The 23,444-nt window shown below is 43.1% G+C and overlaps 1 protein-coding gene across 9 annotated transcripts in view; it reads left to right on the top strand.

The window, feature by feature from the left end:
• Nucleotides 1-23,149, top strand: part of LOC137532531 (contactin-4-like) — a 434,987-nt gene extending 411,838 nt beyond the window's left edge. For all 9 annotated transcript variants that reach the window (XM_068253129.1, XM_068253131.1, XM_068253134.1 and 6 more), the window contains 9 exons: nt 359-517; nt 2,728-2,877; nt 5,584-5,654; nt 8,633-8,867; nt 10,629-10,744; nt 12,003-12,189; nt 12,921-13,033; nt 14,269-14,434; nt 19,518-23,149. In XM_068253129.1, coding sequence (XP_068109230.1) covers nt 359-517; nt 2,728-2,877; nt 5,584-5,654; nt 8,633-8,867; nt 10,629-10,744; nt 12,003-12,189; nt 12,921-13,033; nt 14,269-14,434; nt 19,518-19,618 — 1,298 coding nt within the window. In that variant the 3' untranslated portion in view covers nt 19,619-23,149. The remainder of the gene's footprint in view (nt 1-358; nt 518-2,727; nt 2,878-5,583; nt 5,655-8,632; nt 8,868-10,628; nt 10,745-12,002; nt 12,190-12,920; nt 13,034-14,268; nt 14,435-19,517) is intronic.
• The last annotated feature ends 295 nt before the right edge of the window (nt 23,150-23,444 follow it).

The raw sequence follows: 23,444 nt of genomic DNA, 5'->3' as shown, positions 1-23,444 counted from the left end.
TGATAACCTAATCAGGCTGCTAATAGAAAGACAATGTACTCTTTTAGGGGTGCAGATTATATCGGCGCCGCTCAGTTAGGCGCTGGGAGAACCGAATGACGTCTCTCACCGCTGCCGCTAAACTGCGAGGTGGCGTTAAATACAAAAAAGTTGTCGCAACTTGGAGGGAGTAGTAATTAGGGGTATGGCACACGCCAGAGCCCCGAATTACTGCTACGCGGGGCGCGCATCATAGCATTGCTGCTATGACAGCGCCCAGTTTCACCGCTCAGCTCTTAGGGTCGCATGCCGAAATGAACTGATTCTCTCCTATAGCAATGGACTGAGCTCAGTGGTCTCTAACTTGTGTGTCTTGCAGGACCTCCTGGGCCGCCAGATGCCCTCACTGTGGAGGAGATTACTGACACCACTGCTCAGCTGTCATGGATGCCAGGAGTGGACAATCACAGTCCCATCACAATGTATGTCATACAGGCCCGGACACCATTCTCAGTGGGCTGGCAAGCAGTCAGCACAGGTGAGAAGAAAGCCTTTGTTAATGCAGCTATGAAAATAAAACCTTAATGAGGTCACTGGTCACTAAAGAATGGAAAGATTAGACACTTAACCCTTTAGCAGCCAATTTATTTAGAGGCTTGCAAGTGCTCCAGGCCAATTTGTTTTAGAACTATTTTTTTATTATTTCTTGTTACATTTGCTTGCTACTAAATAGTACGGCTGCAATGTGTATGTATGGCCACTTGTCGCTAGGGGGCAGTGTGAAACAGTAACAGAGGACTTCTGCTTTCAGTTTCTGTATTTTCTGCTAGCAGAGAGACATCAAAGCATTCCAAGAATTTACAGCACAACAAGTTCTGCCAGCTGAGGTCAAAAGCCTTGCACTTATCTCAAACGAGATAACTCTATTGAAGCTTCTAATGGGTTAATGTCACTGGCCTCTAATGAATAGATAAGTTGCAATCTCAATAATGTCGTTAGTCACTAGTACTATACTGTATATGGGTAAGCTACATTCTCAGCAATTTCATTACTCATTAGTGTAACAATAGGCTGCATTTCCTGTGATGTCATTAGTCACGAGTGTCTGAATAGGCTGCATTTTCAGTAATGTCTTTAGTCAATAGTGATTGGATAGGCTGTATTCTCAGGGATGTCATCAGTCACTAGTGTATGAACAGGCTGCATTTTCAGTGATGTCACTGGTCTCTAGTGATTGGATTAGGCGGTATTCTCAGTGAAGTCATTAGTCACTAGTGTATGGATAGACTGCATTCCCAGTGATGTCATTAGTCACTAGTGTGTTTATAGGCAGCATTATCAGTGATGTCATTGGTCACTTGTGTATGGATAGGCTGTATTATCAGTGATATCATTAGAGTATAGATAGGCGGAATTCTTAGTGATGTCATTAGTCACTAGTGTATAAATAGGCTGCATTCCCAGTGATTATTATTATTATTATTATTATTTAGTATTTATATAGCGCCGACATATTACGCAGCGCTGTACAGTGTATATATATATCTTGTCACTAACTGTCCCTCAAAGGAGCTCACAATCTAATCCCTACCATTGCCATATGTCTATATTATGTAGTGGAAGTACTGTAGTCTAGGGCCAATTTTTTAGGGGGAGCCAATTAACTTATCCGTATGTTTTTGGAATGTGGGAGGAAACCGGAGTGCCCGGAGGACACCCACGCAGACACGGAGAGAACATACAAACTCTTTGCAGATAGTGCCCTGGCTGGGATTCAAACCAGGGACCCAGTGCTGCAAGGCGAGAGAGCTAACCACTACGCCACCGTGCTGCCTCATTGTTCTCTCTCTAGTGAATGGAGTCTGTAATGTCTATGATGTCTTTGGTCTCTAGTGAATAGATCGGCTGCACCCAAGTTGTGTCTCGGCAGTGCAGTTCTTACACATTTGTTTTTAAAAATCGATGCTGAAAATTTAGTCAGGAACTTGAATAAATCAAAACTGGATAAGCAATACATTAAACACCTTTGTGAGACGAACAACAGACTTCAGACACCTGGGGCCATATGCAATTCACCTTATCACCTGAGTTTTCTCTTAGGTGATATTTTCACAACTTGTAAATAAAATGCCTTTTAAAACACCAGCAAACAAACAAATACTGAAAATAATTTTGATGGTACATTTTCACCTACTTTATGGTACTTTTTCCATTGCAAATTGCTAAAAAGTTATTTAAAGTTATTTTAAAGCAGAATATAACGCAGCATTTCAACTTTGCTCTAAAACATTATTTACAGCATATAATATGCAACCAGCATTTAAGTAAGTGTAAGTATTTACATTTAAGTAAACACAATGAAACAAGTGGTGAATTTGACACACTCTCTGACTGTGCAGGAGCTCCCGGACACAGAGAGAGAGAGTGAATCACATTCACCACTTGTTACATTGTCTTTACTTAAATGTATCTATCTAAACTTCGGATGCGTCTGCATTTCTCTCCACGGAACTTTAAAGCTCTGTGTGTAACCCTTCCAATGCTGGTCTAGTAAAAAAAAATGCTGATTGCATATAATATACTGTAAATAATGTTTTAGAGCAAAGTTGAAATGCAGGGTTATATTCCGCTTTAAATAGAAGATGAAAAAGTATCTCCTAGGAGAAAACTCAGGTGAAAAAGTGAATTGCATATGGGTCCAGGCGTGAGTTTCCTTTTGTTCATTCATCTATATACTGTCATTTGTAGTGCCGGAGGTGGTGGACGGGCGATCTTTCACGGCCACAGTGGTAGGGCTGAGTCCATGGGTCGAGTATGAATTCCGAGTCATCGCCATCAACCAGATTGGCATTGGAGAGCCAAGTCCTCCCTCTGACAAGAGAAGGACGGAAGAAGCGCGTAAGTGATGGAAGCACATCTGTCCAGTCCAGCTTGACTTTCCTACTGATTTCAATGCTGCTCACAGACATTAAATTTCCACTGCTAACCTTCACTGCCATCTAGTGGTGTCACCATGGAATAATTCTTACCCCCCAAAAAATGGCATGTTGTTTTTCATGGTGTAAATCTACTATCTGTGAATAAATGGTACTTTCCCATGTGGAATACTGCATGTTAAAATTAAAATAACAACACATTTTGAAATGCAAAATTTGTTCTTGTTTTGTACCATAGAAATGTACAAAAAGGTGGCTTAGGACTTGTAACCAAGACATGTACAATAACTAAACCAAGCTTACAAACATGCCATATAATTAACCGGACCTCCACCCTCCTGTTTCCAATCTCTCCTGCTTCCACATCAACATTTATATTTCAGGAGATATACAGACTTATCTCTCCTGTTCAGTCAAATAGCAAAAGTTTACCATGTAGCCAGGAATAGGGCAGGTAGGTAGGCACGTGAGATAATACCCTAATCTTTCACCTAGGATGAGGGTGTTTTTTTTTATATATATTTTTACAAGGCACTACTGGATGCTATTTGTTGGGGGATGTCATGGCTGTATAAATTTCAAGCGGCTTAGTGTCATCTTACAAGGGTGATATTATGGCAACCTTTCCTATAGAGATAGTGATGGCCACACTTCTTATAAGAGGGCCTTGATAGCCATCTTTGTTATAGGGGGGTATAATGGCCACACCTCTGATAAGGGGACATGATGGTCAGTACTGTTATGTGAGGGTAATAATTGCTGCATTTGTAACTGGAGTAAGGATAGTTGTACTTGTTACACAGGAACAGTTATGGGCTCACAACTTATATGGGGGTGGTCTGTATGTTAAAGCCAAAGCCAGAAGTGTGGCCAGTTCATTGCTGGTCGTAATGGAAAAATCTACGCTTACGGATCTTTACGCGTAATTTTACGCTATTACGCATTACGCAATTACAGTTACGGCGTAGGAAATTATCTACGGTTCATCACTGTAATTACGCGTTAACGTACGCAGTTACGCGCTTACACTACGATGTTACGCGTAGTGCCGTAATAACCATTAATGCGTATTTTGTGTACGCAATAGCCGTCAATGTGACAGTTATTGCGTACACATCATTCGTATGCGTCAAAACGTACGCTTATACTGAAGGGCGGGAGAAGATACTATTGGTTGCTTAGGATGTTGACTGATTGGCTACTCTTAGAAAAGGGGAGTTTTTACGTTAGTAATTACGCGTAAAATTACGCGTAAGTCTTCGTAAAATTACGCATACCTAGCAATTACAGTAGAAGACAGCGTAATTACGATACCACTTAACTGCTTACGCGTAAATAATTACGCGTAAGACCGTAAGTTACGCGTAGCGCTTATGCGTAAATTTACTTTGAATTACGATGCGTAATTACGCTCATGCGTAATTTCGGCCCAGCACTGGGCCAGTTCACACATTGGGAAGTAGCCAAGAGATGTGGCCAAGGTCAGATGTAATAGAATACTTTGTACCTTGGCTGGTAAGGGGACAAAAACGTTTTTTTATTCCAAATGTGCAAATGTGCTACGTCTATTACTAACCTTCACCTCTCTAGTGCCCAGCACTAATCTCCAATCTCCTCTGTCTACCACTAAGCTCCCCTCTCCTCTGCTTAAAATTAACCTCCCCTCTCCTCTGCCTAACATTAACCTCATCTCTTCTGTGCCTACTGCTAACTCATCTGCCTAACACTAACCTTCCCATATCTCCAGATGGTGTCATGTCCAAGACAGTGACACGACACAAGGCAAATAGTGAAATGCCAGGAAAGCCATTGTGTACATTGGCTGGCCATTGTTAGACTTTGGCCGGTGATGTTATAACTAAATTGGCTATTTTTTAGAAATGGCCGTCCAATTCCCACTTTGGCCGACTTCTGGCTTTGACCTTAACATATACGCTTGTTATATGGGGGTTATGATGATTGTGCCTATTACACAGAAGCAGTGATGGCCTCACCTCTTAAATGGAGGTGATGGTTGTACAGGTGGTGTATGATGGTTGTACTTGGTATGAGGGGTGGTAACGATTGCTGCACTTGTTACCACTAGAGTAATGATAGCTGGATTTGTTACATGGGGAAGCGATGGCGCAACGTATTATATTCGGATGGTTGCACGACTTATAAGAGAACAAATATTACTGGATTATTATATACCCAAATTATTGATCAAATAATTCATGGTCTTCCATTACAGCCCAGATTATTTTGAAGATCTCCTCTAGGGTATAATAGATTAAAAAGGCCACTTCAGGAGGATAAAGTACTGCCCTATGACAGGTGCCACCTTAGCATTATTTCCCATAATCCCATATTCTTGGAGACGTGGAGCTAGTACTGTGGGGTCTCATAACTATCCTGCAGGAGGATATTGCTGTTGAACTATCATGGATTATGCCTTTTGTTATTTTATTTTACATAATTCCCTGACCCCTTAATAGATTGCCATATAACTGTACTTCATGTGGGCTGCTACATCTGTACTGCATGCAAGAAGCATCATGGACAGCTCAGCACACATTGCCTTGTGTGTATGACTTGGCCAGCTCTGCACTGCATGTAATGTATGTTTATTCTTCAATGATTACAGCCACATCTAATACATTTCCCTCTTGTTCTTTATCTGCTGTAGTCCCAGAGGTCACCCCAGCTAATGTGAGCGGTGGAGGTGGCAGCAAGAATGAACTCATCATCACGTGGGAGGTAAGAAGCATGACTGGAGCGAGCAGAACATGTGAGCACAATACCCATGACCCCCTCTACACACACGCGTGCCGCATTTTGCGATTTTGAGAGTGATTTTTTTTCCCCCTCTCCCGGCGCTTACCTGCGTGCTTTGATTTTGTGTAAAGCGCTTTTCAAAGCCCTTTTGCAGAGCAATTTCTTTTTTCACTTCCTGACGCAAGTCAGGAAGTGAACTCTTTGACCCGGAAAAGAATAAGTACAATGCAATCGCTGCATAAAGCGATTTTGTGAGCTTTTTTTCTATGCATTCCATTGTAGCAAAATTGCCCACTAAAAATGGTACAGGTAGCGCTTTGCTGAGCGGATCGGAAACAAACCGCTCAGATGCGAACACTCTCATAGGGAATCATTGCACAAGCGCTTTTAGGGCAATTTTGAAAATCGCACACTTAAAAAAACGCAAAACGCCCTAGGTGTGAACAAGCCCTAAAAGAAGAACTTTGACCAAGGATTGAACTTCATTCCAATCGGTAGCTGATTCCCCCTTTCCTACAAGAAATCTTTCCTTTTCTCAAATAGTTCATCAGTGACGTCTGTATGGCTGATATTGTGGTAAAACCCCTCCCACCGTGTGATGTCAGAGCCATGGTCCTGACAGTTTGCTGTCTGTGAACCTCATTGCCTTGTGGGAAATAACAGCTTTTTCCATTTGCCAAGCAAGCAGACAAGCTGTATCTCCCTCAGTGCATGAAAATCTCAGAACCAAACATTCCGAACAGATAACCTGGCAGAACTAAAGATGTCACCACCAGTGATAAATGTCAGAATGTAAATCGGGGAGAGGAAAGATTTTCCAATGGGCAAACACTGACTAAATAATATATATATGAATATTGAAAAAATAAAGCATTTTTGTCCATGATGTTATTTTCACTACAGTTCCCCTTTAAGCCTTATTACACTGTTTATCTACCATGCAAGCTGGTCAGGAAAGAAGGTGCAGCCCAAGACATCTGCAATACCACCCCATGTGACTCTTCACATTAGGGGGTAGTTTGCATACAGAGGTGGAAAATCCACACACTTCTTCATAAGAGAAATGTGTTGTATTGTTAAAGCAGATTCGAGATGAAAAACTAACCATAACCAGTAACTTGTCTGTATATCTTATCTAAAGTTTAGATAGTGTACACAGCAAATCTAGCTGCAAACAGCTTTAATAGAATATGATTATTTCTTTCTGTGATACAGTGACAGCAGCCATGTTGTTTGTAAACATTACACAGAGGCAGGCTTATCTGCATCTTGAGCAAAAAAAACTAATCCCCCCTCCTCCCCTCTGTCTCTGAAATCTCTGGCTAGTAATACCTCCCCCTCCTCCTGCCCAGACTGAGCACCCATGAGCCCTTGCTACTGTCTGAAAGTGCCTTAGCTCTCTGAAAACCTGTGGGCGTGGCTTGTTTAGTTTATAGGGAATTAGAGTATTAAAACAAAAACAAAAAAGTATTTGGCTTGAGGAATGCCCTATAAACAATAGGAAAGGAACACAATTATGCAATCAGTAAAGGTTCATCTCGGATCCACTTTAAGGAAAAGGTGCTTTTTTCTGCCTCATTGTCAAGAGGAGGTGTGGCTAATGGCAGTCAGGGACATAAGGTGCTGCCTGTTCACCCCCTAATAACACAATGGCCATATAGCAATCCTCATTCAGCTAAATAGGTGAAAGGGACTTTCAGCAGACTGCTTACCTATTTATCACAAAGGTTTAAAGAACACCTGAGGTAACAGGAATATGGAGTCTGGACTATTTATTTCCTATTAAACAATGCAAATTGCCTGGTTGTCCTGCAGATCCTGTATCTGTAATGCTGGGAACACACGTTTCATTTTCCCGCAAGATAGATGCGCTCGATTGATAAATTCCATCATGTCCGATATTCCGTTTGATCGTTTTACTGCTGGATTCCTCATAGAAGTGAAGGGAAAAAAGATAAGACAAACGAGCCGAAGATAAGAGAAACGAGCAGAGAATCGAATGGTAAATCGATTGCGCGGAGAAACTACCGCAAAAAAAAAGGATTGTGTGTTCCCAGCATAATACTTTTAGCCATAGACCCTGAACAAGCATGCAGATCAGATGTTTGAAGTCTGACTGGATTCGCTGCATGCTTGTTTCGGGTGTGTGATTCAGACACTACTGCAGCCAAATAGATCAGCAGGATACCAGGCAACTGGTATTGTTTAACGTAAACCCGAGCCGAAGCATGGGTCAAAAAGGAAAGACTTAGCTAAGAACATGGAAGTATCTGGATGCTATAGAGGCTTCTTGGATGCTTCTCACTCAGCCACTTTCCAGGACCTTCCTCTTTACATTTGAGCATGGCCATGCTGCACCTGCGCAAGCACTGTCGCACCTGCTTAGTAGCACAGAGCCGTTACTGCACAGGGGCAGCCATATTTGTGCAAAAGCAGTACAGCCGTGTGCGTGCTTTAAAAGGAGTGTGGCCCTGATCAGCTTTCCAATGAGCCCGTGTTGGCAAGCGGCAATAGGGATCGGAGGATGCTGTGGGAAACCTCTACAGCATCCAGATTGTTCCCTCTTCTTAGGTAAGTATATGCTTTTTTGACCTGAACTTCAGCTCAGGTACACTTTCAAAGGATACAAAGATGGCAGCCTCCACTTCCCTCTATCTATGCTCCTAAAATGGGTGTGCAAATATTTGATTTCTTCTTAATTTTCCTAATTTTAGTAGAAGTTTTTAGGGATCTTCTCTGGGATCCTTGTAGATAGGGTGTAGTGGGACGGTCTCCCCTCCCTGGCATCCGTGTCACCTGCTCAGAGATAGGGCCAAATTATTAGCATCTCACAGATTATCTGAAGTTGTGGAGATGGACATTAAGGAAAGGAGATGAGTGCACACCAACTTTCTACAGACACAGAGAGGTAGTGTTCATGATGAGGCAGTGGTTCACCAAAGACATATTTTGGTTTGCAGCCAGTTCCAGAGGAGTTCCAGAATGGTGGTGGATTTGGTTACGTGGTGGCGTTTCGGCCCTTTGGAACAATTAGCTGGATGCAGACGGTTGTTGCATCAGCGGATGCCTCTCGCTATGTCTACAAGAATGAGAGCCTCCAGTCTTTCTCTCCATATGAGGTGAAGGTTGGCGTGTTCAACAACAGGGGAGAGGGACCCTTTAGCCCACTGACTGTGGTCTACACTGCAGAAGAAGGTAAGACTGGCCATTCTTATGGAAAATTACTGGGCGGCTGGATAGTGGCTGGATAGTGTACTGGTTAAGGGCACCGCCTTTGACATGGGAGACCAGGGTTCGAATCCTGGCTAGGTCAAGTACCTATTCAGTAAGGAGTTCAAGGCAAGACTCCCTAACACTGCAGTGTGGCCTCTTGAGCGCAACCCAGTGGCTGCAGCTCTTGAGCGCTTTGAGTCCGTCAGGAGAAAAGCGCTATACAAATGTCGGATTAGTTAGTTCGGATTAGTACTGTGATTGGCTAATTATATTCATAATTGGAACAACTTTTCATGCTGTTATGTATCCACTACAGCGATTCTATACAGTGGAGTTTTGCAGTCTCAATGGCTTCACCTAGGATAATGAAACAACTATTAACATACTATTTTGGGTGCATTCAAGCACTGTAAAGGTGGCCATACATCCATGGACTTGGTGGCCGGTCAACCATCCAATTTGATAATTGCTATTGAATTGGATGAAAGGATAGGATAGGTGCCGTCAAGCGCATGCCCGATTGACAATGTGACCTTTTTTGGGCTCAGCATGTCAATTGGGCTGTTGTGGTCATTTGGCTGCGAGGGGGTAACGTTGAGCGATATCGGGACAACCGACAAACCCCCAACGCTGTTCTCCCTAATGTCAAATGTGACCCCCCCCCCCCGGGTGCCTGGTTCACTATACTTTATCTGCCCATGTCCACCACGGGCTCCATCCTCCACCCATACACGCACCCCACGTGGTTGTTGGTGTAACATGCACATTTGTATGACGTAACACTCATGCCAACTTGTACGCTAATTGTCACAAGGTCAATTCCTGATCTGTTTTAGCATGAAATTGACCGAAAATCAGCCTGCGGTGTATGAGCAGCTGTGAGATCTCTCTCGTATCAGATTCGATCAGAGAGAGATTTGTCTCTTGGTCAAATATGCCTATCATCACTAGATGTAATCAGGGCCGGATTTGCACTCTTTACTGCCCAAGGCCAATGTCACCAGCCGCCCCCCTTCAGTATAGGTAGCGAGATGGCCCCTCCCCTTCCCTCCAGTATAGGTAGCCAGATGACTCCCTTAATCCCTCCCTTTCCCACTCCCCCTCTTTCAGTACAGCTTGCCTCCACACCGCAGTAGCCATCAGTGTCACTCACTTCTCTGCTCATCTCCAGTGCAGAAGAGTCCTCTTCCCCTCCGTCTCTAATGCTGCCCAAGTCTGTAGCCGCCCGCCACAACGCCAACGTGCAAAGCGAGCAAGGTGGCTGCTGCACAGGTGGCTGACAGCAGGGAGATCAGGCCCTCACATATCTCCTTGCATTGCAGCATTTTCAAGCTTGCAAATGCTGCACCAGTTTAGTCTGCTGCTTTGGTGCCCCTGCTCCTGTGGTGGCCTAGGCCTAAATCCGGCCCTGGATGTAATGCTACCTTAACACAAGAAGAAATTAAAATGTTTTCAACTTTTGACAGATGTCCTTGGAACAGGTGTCCATTTGAGAGGTAAATCCCTAATTCATGTCCAGTGATAACCATAAATCTTGGAATTCACTTCTCTTTCTATCCTGTGGCCAAATGTCACAGTGATAAGAGTTGGGAAAGCTCTCAAAGGGAGACACAGACAGCAATAAAAATAGAGGTTCTAAGCCTTCTGTGTGTTATCTGAACTTTAAAATAAGTATTCCTCTGACATCCAGTTTACCATTCTGAGCTATCCATACAATTGGTAATATTTTCATGTTTTCTGTAGAACCTGGCCGGTCCCCTGCCGGTGTCTTTGCTCGGAGTTTGACCGCTTGGGACATTGAGGTATCATGGATCGGAGTTCCAACCAGCCTTAGCAAGGGGAGGATCCAGGGATATGAGGTAAGGAGTGGATTCCATCATGCAGGAACTGTAGATGTGCAGCTGCCACATTGTTTAGATATTGTCACATAGAGCAGGACTTCTCAACCCTGTCCTCAAAGCCCACCAACAGTACTTGTTATGCAGAAAACACAAAGGCCTCAATTCACTAAGATCATGCTGGAGATAATAAGGCAAGAGAAAACTTACCTCCACACAGTGAGAGAGTTATCTTATCTCTTCATTCCTTAAGTTACCTCCTCTGTAGTTAATTTACCCCCTCTGTAGTTAAGTTACCTCCTCTGTAGTTAATTTACCTCCTCTGTAGTTAATTTACCTCCTCTGTAGTTATTTTCACGGTATCGGTTGAAAAGGGCGCCCGAGCTGCCTGTATGAAAAGGGCGCCGCCATAGACATCAATGTTATTTCTGGAAATATGGGCTACAAGGTGTAGAAAAGGGCGCCCGAGTTTTGATATAGGCTACAAGCGGGCTCCCCTTTGTAGCCCATATTTTTTCGGCTACAAGGTTTTCAGCTACAGTAGGGCGCCCCTTTGTAGCCCATATTTTTTCGGCTACAAGGCTTTCGGCTACAGTAGGGCGCCCCTTTGTAGCCCATATTATTGCATTTTTTTGTAGCCTATGTTTTTATATGGGCTACAAGTGCTGGAAGCCGAATTATTTCATTCCCCCACTATCCATGGCGGCCTGGAGGGGGAATAGTAATGAACACATCCCGAAGTTTTTATATGGGCTACACCAGGCGCCTTTTTTGGAGCCGAAGTTTTTATATGGGCTACACCAGGCGCCCTTTTTTGTAGCCGAAATTTATATGGGCTACACCAGGCGCCTTTTTTGTAGCCGAAGTTGGTATATATGGGCTCCACCAGGCGCCCTTTTTTACCGACGCCCTTTTCATATAGACCCATTTTCACATGCAGTTAATTAACAGCCTGTCTTTAACTCTGGAGTTATTTTAAGGATTGGAGAGTTAACTTAAAGACAGAAGAGTTAACTTTAGGTTTGCCTGAGGTAAAATGTTTCCTGAATACTACATGCCTTATCACCATGGTAACAACTCTAGAAGAGTTATTAAAGACAGGAGATAATCTTAGTGAATTGAGGCCATACACTCACAGGTGAGGTAATGAGCAAAGCTGATTAACAACCTCTGTGGATTTCCACAAAAGATGCACTGTTGGTGGTACTTGAGGACAGGGTTAGGAAGCCCTGACATGGAGGGCATCACTGTTCTGTACAAATCTTCCCTTATCTTTCAGGTTCGCTTCTGGAAACAAAACGAGAAGGAGCAGAGCGCACGCAAACTACGAACTTTGGGAAACCAAACTTCTTCCAAACTGAGCCATCTACAAGGGCACACCCTATATTTCCTGAATGTGCGGGCATACAACAGCGCTGGCACTGGCCCTGCTAGCACTACAGTGAATGTGACCACCAGAAAACCACGTGAGTGTTCCTCCAACACTAAACGCTACTTTCTGTCAAAATGAAGGGTTCATATTGCTGAGACATGGATAGTAGCTCTTGGTTCTGTTAATAACAGTTAAAGTTCATTTCATTTCCTACCTCTTGGGGAGATGTGGATATGGGGGTATCCTATGGTTATGGGGAATGGAATATAGGTTTACGTTCTGAATTTTTCAGAACGTCAACTGTGAGTCCTAAAGCCATTAAAAATTATCTCTGGTCTCCCAGACAAACACTAGAAATCCAGCGCAGGAGATTTGGGCACAGCCGGCGCCACCATAGACCGTAATAGGAATTACGGCTATAGAGGCGCACAGTGAGTAACTTCGGCGCCGTCAGAAGACGGAGCTGTAGTTACTTTTAAGACACTGTAATTTGGCCGCCAGCAATAGCTGGAAGCTGAATTACATCATTCCCCACCATCCACGTGGACCTGAAGGGGGAATAGTAATTAACGCCGGGACATGTGCAGCAGCAGGATAAGCCATACCGGCTGTATCCTGCGCCCAAGTCTCCCGGCGGCGATTTCTCTCATACGCCTCCCAGAATGCTCAGTGGGGACAATTCCACATAATAAACATCCAGGCTAAGCCTCAGTGGGAGGGCATTGCTACGGTTTCTGATGCTGAAATTAGGATATGTAATATAAAGGTATTCTGATTTATTTACTACATTCTACTACATGTCGCACCATTGTTTCTATTGAGCAGCTCCAAGCCAGCCTCCAGAAAACATCACCTGGAACTCCTCTAACTCCAAAATCATCCTCAGCTGGGACCAGGTGACAGCGCAGGAGGATGAGTCTGAGGTCAAAGGGTACAGAGTAAGTGCAGAAGACCATTTCAGTCTACAGAGTGTTGCATGGAGTTACTCAACGGCACACAATAAAATCATCTTTGTCACACGCTGGTTTGAACTCGGCTGTGGTGGACGATAAAGATTGTCAAATCGTGAGTTAAGCCAGCGTATGTACAGCTGGTAAAGATCTGGCATACTGGATCTTCAACATTCCCCCACACCTGAGCACAGCCCAATCGCATTGTACTCCTCTCTACCTGGCCCACAGGAATCCGCTCCATTGCATGTGGCCTTCCCACCCCCCATCCCGCATAGCAACAGATGTATTGCTAACCTGAAGACTGATGACGCCTCTGTACAGCGTCAGCAGTGCTCAGTAGCCCAAGGGATCATGTACCAATCCATTCCATCCTTCTGTAGTCACCACTGTGAATAAATTGTAACAGGAGGCAGAAGTGGAAACATTTAATGTCAACCACCAGCCCAAAACATTAAATTCATATCAGGAAACATGGATCTTTTTCATGCGCAGCCCAGACTAGTGGTGAGCCGAAATGTCGCATTTGTGTAAATTTCGTATCGCAATTTGCAAGTACAATACAAAGTCGTAATTCTTAATTAATTAACTCATAATTTGTAATGCCGCGTCATAACGTCGGGTTAAAGTATAATTTTGTGTTACTTGTAACTTCTCATAATTTTTTGTAATTATTAAAAATTAATTGAAACTGTATGATTATTTTTTTTTTATTATGCATAACTTCAAAAATACTAGTTACTACAAAAATTATCGGAATTACGAAAATTATGCATATAGTCGTAATTGCGCACATTTTCACTGTTTTTGTGATTACAATTTTCTATTACAATCATAATTCTGAAAATTATGAATATCATTTTTAACATTACGATCAGCACAAGGCTAGACTTGAAGTAGGTCACCCAATCATTTCTTGTGGAGTGGACAAGAGTTAGAACCTCTGTCGAGTCTTATTTCTCTCTGTGACGTCCTGTCCTGGGGACCCCAGGGAACCTCAATACCAAGCCCTCCCTGAAACAGGAAGTAGTATGTGATTCTCCAAAAGGGACAAAGGCAGCAGGCCAATTCTAAAAATATTTCCAACCCCTCACATACTCTTCAATTCTGATTCAATCACTTGGGCATTTGTTGGGCTTTTTTTTTAAAAAAAAAGCAATTTTTGCAGGATGTGTTTGTTAAATAACTTTTATCTGGTGTTACATGATTTATTGTCGCTGTAGGTCTTCTATCGGTGGAACCGCCAGGGTGGGGCCGCCATGATTGAGACTAACCAGACCTCAGTGGAACTTTCCATTCCGTATGGCGAGCATTACGTCATTGAGATCCGATCGATCAGTGATGGTGGAGAGGGAAGCAGTAGCGAACCAATCCGTATTCCGATATCCAGTGAGTGGGGGGTGAGGAATAAAAATGCAAAAATTTCACTAAAATGTTAGAGAACATCTTAACTGTCACCAGTTCAAACCTGGAGCACTCTGAACTCTGAACGTGAACATAGACTTACTCGTTAAATCTTCTTTATTGAACAGTTATTGAAAAATAAACAAAGCAGCCACAAAAGTGGCAAAAAAAGACAGCATAACAGAGCATGTTTCCACATGTGTATCAAAAACCAATCATAGATGGCCAATCATACAATAACATTTACATAGCAATGACAAATATTCACAGTCTGGAACACAGAGGAAGCAATGGGGTGAGGGCACTTCTGCCTTCATTACTCCACCCTATGAAGAACTCAGAGTCCAGGAAAAAATGGAAATGAAAAACATTGTTCCCTCCATCCAGCTCGAGGGAAAACAAATAACCATATTTAGTCATCAGAGGTGTCCTATTGACTTAACACATTAGGTGGTTTAAAAAATATCAACCATAGTAATAAAAGAAAAAAAAGGAAGAAAACAGATCATGAAAACACACTACATACAGATAAATAACTAAACAGAATGATCATAGGGTGACAAGTATGACCAAAGTCTGCAAAAACCTCATGACAATAATGTCAATCATAAGCAGGATAGATGTTTTTCTACTTGCTGCGGTTAATATCTCCAGAGTTCAATTTTATGTCTAAATTGCGGTAGTGAGGTCACATAGACTTACTATTACAGTGCGACTTTTTGTGTTAAGACACGACTATGAACTTGCACCGCAACACCCCACTGTGAACTAAATTATAAAATGGTTTGTTTTGCAAATTTGCCATTAGTATTTAATGAGGAACTTCAGCCTAAACAAACATACTGTCATTAACTTACATTAGTTATGTTAATTAAAATAGATAGGTAATATAATCTCTTACCCACCCTGTTTTAAAAGAACAGGCAAATGTTTGATTTCATGAGGGCAGCCATCTTTTTGGTTAAAAGGAGGTGACGGGGAGCATGAGACACAGTTCCAACTGTCCTGTGTCCTGATCACCCCTCCCAGCTGCTAGGCAACGAGAACAACAACATTAGAAATCCCATCATCCTTTGCAGGAAAAATGCCCGTGCAGTTTTCTTTGATGGGGCGGAGTTCAGCTTTTAATCAGCTAAAAATTAGGCTTGGGTATGAAAAACAAAGTTCTGATGCTGTGAAACTTAACGAAACACCAAGCCTTTTCAGTGCTACTGAGTAGATTTTTAGTCTGTAAGACAGAAACAGAAAAAAAACAACAACCGGGAGCCCCCAATAGTGTATTATTGATGATATTGAGGTATAAATGTAATAGCAAGTAGAGATATACTCACAAACATGGGTTGCCAAGTGTCAGGCAACCACTCTTAGCGCATATGGGGAAAATAAGCCTGTCCCCACTCAGGCTAAGAAGTCGCTCTCCGTAGTAGGAAAAAAGGGGTTTTCACACCCATCCACCAGGTGGATAACAATGTGCAATTAATACAGAGGCGCCAGCAGAATAAAAAAAACATGAACCAATATAAAAACAATAAAATCAGGGGGGTAAGGGTGGACTTACCTCCCCAGAAGGTCAAACACAACCAATGTGATTGGTAAAGACAAAATTTAATTTGTACTCCAAATAAAACAATTGCGACGCGTTTCGCGGGTCTCACGCCCGCTTCCTCAGGCAAAATACAAAAAGGAGTAACTCAGACGTTGTGCAGTTGGATGCAGCGCCTCTGTGACAAGACAGAGGCGCTGCATCCAACTGCACAACGTCTGAGTTACTCCTTTTTGTATTTTGCCTGAGGAAGCGGGCGTGAGACCCGCGAAACGCGTTGCAATTGTTTTATTTGGAGTACAAATTAAATTTGTCTTTACCAATCACATTGGTTATGTTTGACCTTCTGGGGGGGTAAGTCCACCCTTACCCCCCTGATTTTATTGTTTTTATATTGGTTCATGTTTTTTTATTCTGCTGGCGCCTCTGTATCCATTGCAGATTTTGGGCTTGATTCACTATGCGGTGCTAACCTACTTAGCACGTCTAAAGTCTTTAGGCGTGCTAACCAGGGTGCTAAGTAGGTTAGCATCGGATTTCTCAATCAGATCGCGCGCTAAGTCCCATAGGCATTAATGGACACTTCGTTCGGAGCGCCCTGCACTCTGTGCAGTGCGCGCATAAAGTTTTGCGCGATGCGGTTCGCACACAAATTAGCGCGCGAAAAGCTCGTTTAGACGTGCTAAGGGGGTTTTCACAGGTGTGCTAACAGTTAGCACCGCTTTGTGAATCAAGCCCTTTTAGTCTGGAGGTTCTCTTTAATGAACTGTTTCTTGAAGCTAGTCCTGCTCACTGGTACCTGCTAGGACAATCGCTTATTACTGATGGTGAATGCACCATTCTTCTGGTGGCAAGTAGAAAAATGATTGTTAGTTTATCATTGTTATTATTATTAGTATCAGTTTTCTTTTAAAATGAACCAACATATTATGTAGTGCTGTACAATAATAAATAGTATAATTTACACACTTCTATACATTACAAGTCTCCCAAGTCATAGGCATTACAAATACAAATTGTAATACAAGAGACGAGGGCTTGGCCATGTAAGTCTGGTACAAACCACCAATAATTTTTTCACTTCTGTGTGGTATGCCGAGCTTACCTGCACTATCTGTTCATATTATTAAACATTCCACATGCAAGTGGGGACATTGGTCAGTCATTGCCCAATCAAAATTGTTTGTGTGTGTATCAGGCTTTAAGCTTGGTACACACTTTCAATTATGACTGGCCAATCCCTGACCAATTTTACCACCTCTGTGTAGTATGAGGGTTTACCTACACAATCTATACAAATAATATAATAATAATCCTAACATTTGTATAACGCTATTCTCTTTTTGGACTCAAAGCGCTCAAGAGCTGCAGCCACTAAGGGTGTGCTCAAGGGGCCACCCTGCAGTGTTAGGGAGTCTTGCCCAAGGACCTCTTACTGAATAGGTGCTGACCCTAGGCAGGAACCCTGGTCTCCCATGTCATAGGCAGAGCCAGGCCTGGATTTACCTCACAGGAGCCTATAGGCACAGATATCCTGGCACCTTAGACTTCACCCACCATGATCTCACAAACCCCCACAAACCTCTCATTTACACTCTCATCAGCACTGCAATGGGAGTGAGACGCCTTTCCATTATCAGGTGCCCATAGGTACGTGCCTACAGTGCCTTATGGCAATAGCCCTTAACCAGTTCACTATCCAGTCACTACTATCCAGCTAATCTGCTCATAGTATTCAATATCTGTTGACTCTTCATACTACATGGGGGTGGTAAAATTGTGCAATCAAGATTCGATGTGTGTACCAGGCTTAAAGAGACTCTGAAGCGAGAATAAATCTCGCTTCAGAGCTCATATTCAGCAGGGGCATGTGTGCCCCTGCTAAAACGCCGCTATCCCGCGGCTAAATGGGAGTCCCTTCACCCCAAAATCCCCTCTTGCAAAATTCACGACCAACTTGGTCGTGGATTTTGCTCCTCCTGGAGGCAGAGCTAAGAGCCGCAGCCCTGCCTCTAGTCGCGTCTATCAGCGGCGCATCGCCGCCTCTCCCCCGCCCCTCTCAGTGAAGAAAGACTGAGAGAGGCGGGGAAGAGGCGGAGATACGCGCTGACAGACGCGCATGAGGCAGGGCTGCGGCGATTAGCCCTGCCTCAATGCGGAAGAGATCCCCCACTGCACGGAGGGGATTTGGGGGGTAAGGGACCCCCGTTAAGCCGCGGGATAGCGGCGTTTTAGCAGGGGCAAACATGCCCCTGCTATCTATGAGGTCTGAAGCGAGATTTATTCTCGTTTCAGACTCTCTTTAAAGAGAACCCGAGGTGGGTTTGAAGAATCTTATCTACATACAGAGGCTGGATCTGCCTATACAGCCCAGCCTCTGTTGCTATCCCAAACCCCCCTAAGGTCCCCCTGCACTCTGCAATCCCTCATAAATCACAGCCACGCTGCTGACAAACAGCTTGTCAGAGCTGGCTGTGTTTATCTCTATAGTGTCAGTCTGCTGCTCTCCCCGCCTCCTGCAGAACTCCAGTCCCCGCCTGCATCCCTTCCCTTCCTTCTGATTGGAGGGAAGGGACGGGGGCAAGGACCGGAGCTATGCAGGAGGCGGGGGAGCAGCTGAGACTGACACTACAGATGTAAACACAGCCTCACAGCACGGCTGTGATTTATGAGGGATTGCAGAGTGCAGGGGGACCTTAGTGGGGTTTGGGATAGCAACAGAGGCTGGGCTGTATAGGCACATCCAGCCTCTGTATGCAGATAACATTCTTTAAACACACCTCGGGTTCTCTTTAAGCTGCGTACACACATCAGATAAAAATCTTTGGAAAATAAGGAATTAATTTGCTGCATGGGTTATAGTAGGTAGGTTTGAACAATGGACTGTTCTAATGATGGTACGCATGCAAACGATCGGTTCATGCTGAAGACCTAAGAAATGCTTTTGTAGTCCATTTACTCCCTTCTTCTTCATGCTTGTTCTGTTAATATCTGACGAGCTCATACACACCTTGTGGAAAGGACAATTGTCGTCAGAGAACATCTCCTGGGATGAATTTGGCAGATTGTGAGACAAACCTCTTGTGTTGTTATCTTTTTGGGTCAAGTAAACATTTTACTGTGGTTGTAGATCCCTCAGATTTGGTCTGACAGAGGTCTATCTGATGATCAAATCTGGTATAGCCACCTAGGTCACCACGGCAGTAGAGATGGCAGTTAGGGATGTATTTTTGCATGAGGTCAGAAACCACAGGAGAAGAAGAGCTGTGAGCCAAAGCATAGTCACCTGAATTTGTATCCAAGGCGAGCTGGAAACTAGTAAAGATCTTTCCAGAGAGAAGCGGCAGGTGAGGAGTCGTGGGAATGGCTGACAAGTCTGCCTGCGGCATTCATGGGGGTTGTGATGCGCTGAAGCTATTGCTAGTGATAGATCATTTCAGAATGCAGGTGGAAATCATCAGTTGTATGTCCCTTTTTTGCATAAACAGCATGACTTAGAACAACTTTGCTTATTTTGTGTTCCAGACGCCTACGCACAAGGATCAGGTGCTTCCACGTCAAATGCCTGCACTTTATCCGCCATCAGCACCTTAATGATCTCCCTTACTGCTCGCTCCAGCTTATGACCTTGAGCCTTCCGGATCCCCCAGAGACTCCCGACTTTTCTCTCGGACGGTGGACCGCGATTATCCTCCATACAGTGATGGCTCTGTAGGAACAACCGGAGATAGCCCTCAGCTTACTGAGCTTCCTCCTCTCCTCTCCCTGGGGGGAATTCTTATGCACTGACGACATCTGGAATACGATGTTACCAAAGCAGTTTACATGCCGTATATGCATATTTTTTATTATTAATATCTAGTGTTTTATAGAGTTTTTTAAGGTTAACATGATGTAGATATCTACGTTTTTTGCTGTAAAATGCTGCAGGTGTCATACGAATCTTTTCTGTCCCCTCCTCTCCTTATGTAACAATTAATTACCCAGGACTATAATATTTTATAGATTGTAATCTATTTCTATGTCACATATCCTGAAAGGCATCGCAAGAGCAGACATCGATGCCACTTTCTGGACCTGTGAAGACGTTGGATGTGGTAGGCTGGAATGAGTACGGGGACAAGACTTTTTGTGAAAACGGACATTGGGGGCTCTTCAAAAGTCAAAAGAAAAATAGTTTGTGGGAAAGGTCTTTCGTTTGTCATCTTTGACTGGTTGTATGCTACTCATGGATTTTTTGAGCACTTAACTTGTACGAAGCCTCTCAGTTTCTGTCATTCCTTGATTTTTGACTTGCACAGGACATTTTTGTTCTTCACACAAAAAGGGTTTTTTGCTTGATTAACAACTTTGAGCTTGAACTGCAAACATGTTTGGTCTTGAGATAAATACTGTGTGTAAGGAGAGGACATTGAAGGGCAGTAAGCAAAAGAGTTCTGAGGGTGAGAAGACGTCCTTAATTTTTATGGGCCGTGAGCAACGGAGGCCCATCATTTAGTATCTTTTAGCAGATGTCAACGCTGCCTCCTTGGGAAATTCTGAGTAAATATCATCACGATCGTTAAGAGAGAGGGCCTGAAGCCTTAATGTTTCATGGGTGTCAAGTAAAGGTGGTTTCTTAACGACAATTCATAAAAGAAGGCCTACAATTTAGTGGACAGAAACTAAATCACCTTGCGGTGTCTTTATAGTTGTTTAAATAATGGATCATTTATGAAGAGTAAGTTTCTTAGATCCTCATGTGGAAAAGACTTCCTCACGGGTGATATGTTAAAAAGATAGATCAATTTGTATAGGCCATGCAGTTCTTGGACTTCTTCTGAGCAGTGGTTAAGGGAGACCATCTTGTTGGCGAGTAAACCTCGTTGTCTTTACAGTAAGCAGAGGTTTTACATTTTATGTGGATGTTGCTATGGGTTCCAGTTGTCCAAGCCAAGGATGGCAGCATAAGTGAGCCTTCAAGACTGTTAAGGATATGAAAGTGAGGTTCTCACCTTGTTTAGACTGGCTAAGTTTTGGATCCTAATTTACAAAGAACATAAACTCTGCATCTTGCAAGGGTATAGTCCTTTTAGAACATCTAAGCTAGGTTTGAGTTAAGTATGAAGGTCGGCTGATTCTATAGGAAGTACAGTTTTTGAAATGCTGCAGATCATAAGTCAGATCCTTATGTCTTTGGAATGTGAGTTGTAGCAAGGACTTAAATATTTTAGGAAACTTTAGAGAAGCTTATTGTCCTCTCCGTTTTGCACTTGAGTCATAGAATATATGAAATGTTATGACCCCTGAGTAAGGCTCCTGTTAGGACTTAGAAGACCTGTGTCCAAGTTGAAGGTTCTATGTTGATCTTGGTTTTAAAGGGAAACTGTCTGCATGGCTGTCATTTGGTCAACCCTTGGAAGTGGAGTCTGGTCAACTCTTGGAAGTGGAGCAAATCGCCATAGAATCATGCATATTGAACTGCTTACCCAAACATTAGCACCGGTTCCAGAATTTAAGCAAAGGTAGCGTTTAATATTGGAATGGTACTACCAGGAAGTGAATCAGGCAGGTTTTGCAATGTTTGTAAGCTGACATTGCTGATTTGGTGCAAATACCACAAGCTGTTTGTAAGTGCCTTTGTTATACCTCTGATCTTTTTCTGTGCGCACAGGGGGTCACCCAATCTAAAAAAAAAAAAAAAAGCAAACTGACCAGAGTCCTCGACTCCTTTGATTTGTTTCTGTTCCTTCCTTTCACAATCCAAAGTAAGAACTTCGGTTGACAGTAAGGCTAATTTTATTGGCTTTTCAGCAGGAATGAGTGGAGTCAGAGAAGCCAAGCCCTTTCTTTAGCTTGCACCTTAGATTGGGAATCTCCCTGGGTACACACAACAGGATTTGGAATATAACAGAAGTGTTTGCAGCCATTATGCAGTACCTGCACTGGAGTAGCACTATCAGTTCCCAACTGCTGCCAATCATGTGTGGGTGCTTTAACCAGGGGAAGGCTGACCTCCATTTTGTTGTAGCCAGTTGAAGAAAGCTAAACTATGTTCTGCACCATATCTCAGCTGTAAACAATCAAATTCAATTAAAACCTCCAATATATTTATAAAATATACCCTTATATAGTGAATTTTGGTAAATATCCAAAATCAGAGTTTTTAATATATATTATAGAGATTGTATAAAGGTACCTATGGATGATATACTGTACATTATGCATAGTGGCTGGTTTGAGATACAATATGCACAGAGTTGTTATAAAAATGACTGTATGTAGTTTTTATTCCCCCTCATGAAGCGGAGGTTGATGACACAAGAGAAGCCGTTCAGAACGACAGGTGACAAGTCTCAGCTAGCCGAGCTGCAAGAGACTTGCAAGTGACTGGTTGGAGACCCTATATTTTCTTCCCGTTCTTAGGAAACATACATAAATGCAGAAAATAGGAAGGGAGGTTGTTAAGTCCATTTCTCACTGTTTCATCTCACTGAAAGAACACTGAAATCTCAGGGGTTTACTTTGCCTGCACCAGATGTACTGTTGGAGGCTGCCTGGTGGTGGCGCTGTTAGTTTTGGCAGCTGCATGGCTGCCGTTTCCACTCATACAGGTTGTCTGTATTTGGGATATAGCTGTAGAGTGTTTGCAATAGAGTATGTCAGCCATTGGGAGATTTTTTTTCTTTATACCTTATCCAGGAACCATTGCAACTCAAAACATCTGCTATGTTCAGTTTAGCAAAATATTCATGTATTTGTCCCATAATCCCTTGCAGCCAGATGAGTCAGCAGTTTCTGGGCAAGAATGCCGTTTTCTGACTATGATTTCTGTAATGAGGAGCCTTCCTCCCTCAGACCTTCATCGCTCTTCCTGTACATCGTGTAGACTAGGAGGTGGAGTTTCTGAGATGGGCAGGGCTAGGAATGCCCGAATTCACAGAATCACTTGAGGGGGAGGAGATGTTCTAAAAACACTAGATTACTGATGTTAACGTTGTACACAATGGAGATGGCCATCAGTGTTTTCATACTTGAATATTCAAGCTCAACGGGAGTGTTACTCAACATTTGATGCGCTGTAATATCAGCCTAGTGAATGCAAAAAAATAATAACATTCATCCTCATTTTAATATGTACCAACTGGCCAAATAAAATAGGGACCTTGCTTTATAAACAGGACTGCTGGTCATTGTCACAGCTTTGTAGTGTGAGACACTAGCACAGACATGCTGTATTTTCTGGTGAATTGATTGGCTGTGATAGGTTCAGCCTAACATGGCCGCCTGCATTATTTCTACTCGGCAGTAGTGCTACATGCGGGATTTCAGAGACATAAAGATTTTAAAAGACTTCTAATTTTTTTTTTAAAACTGTAGTTCTAAGTTGAAGCCGTTCCCCATAATGACCAGATGGGGTTTAACCTGCAAATCAAGTTTGGTTGCAAATGGAAACTATTTCAGCTCTTATTG

Source organism: Hyperolius riggenbachi, chromosome 9, assembly GCF_040937935.1.
Source record: "Hyperolius riggenbachi isolate aHypRig1 chromosome 9, aHypRig1.pri, whole genome shotgun sequence".
In the NCBI taxonomy this organism is placed as follows: domain Eukaryota; kingdom Metazoa; phylum Chordata; class Amphibia; order Anura; family Hyperoliidae; genus Hyperolius; species Hyperolius riggenbachi.
This window is presented reverse-complemented; position numbering and strand designations above follow the sequence as displayed.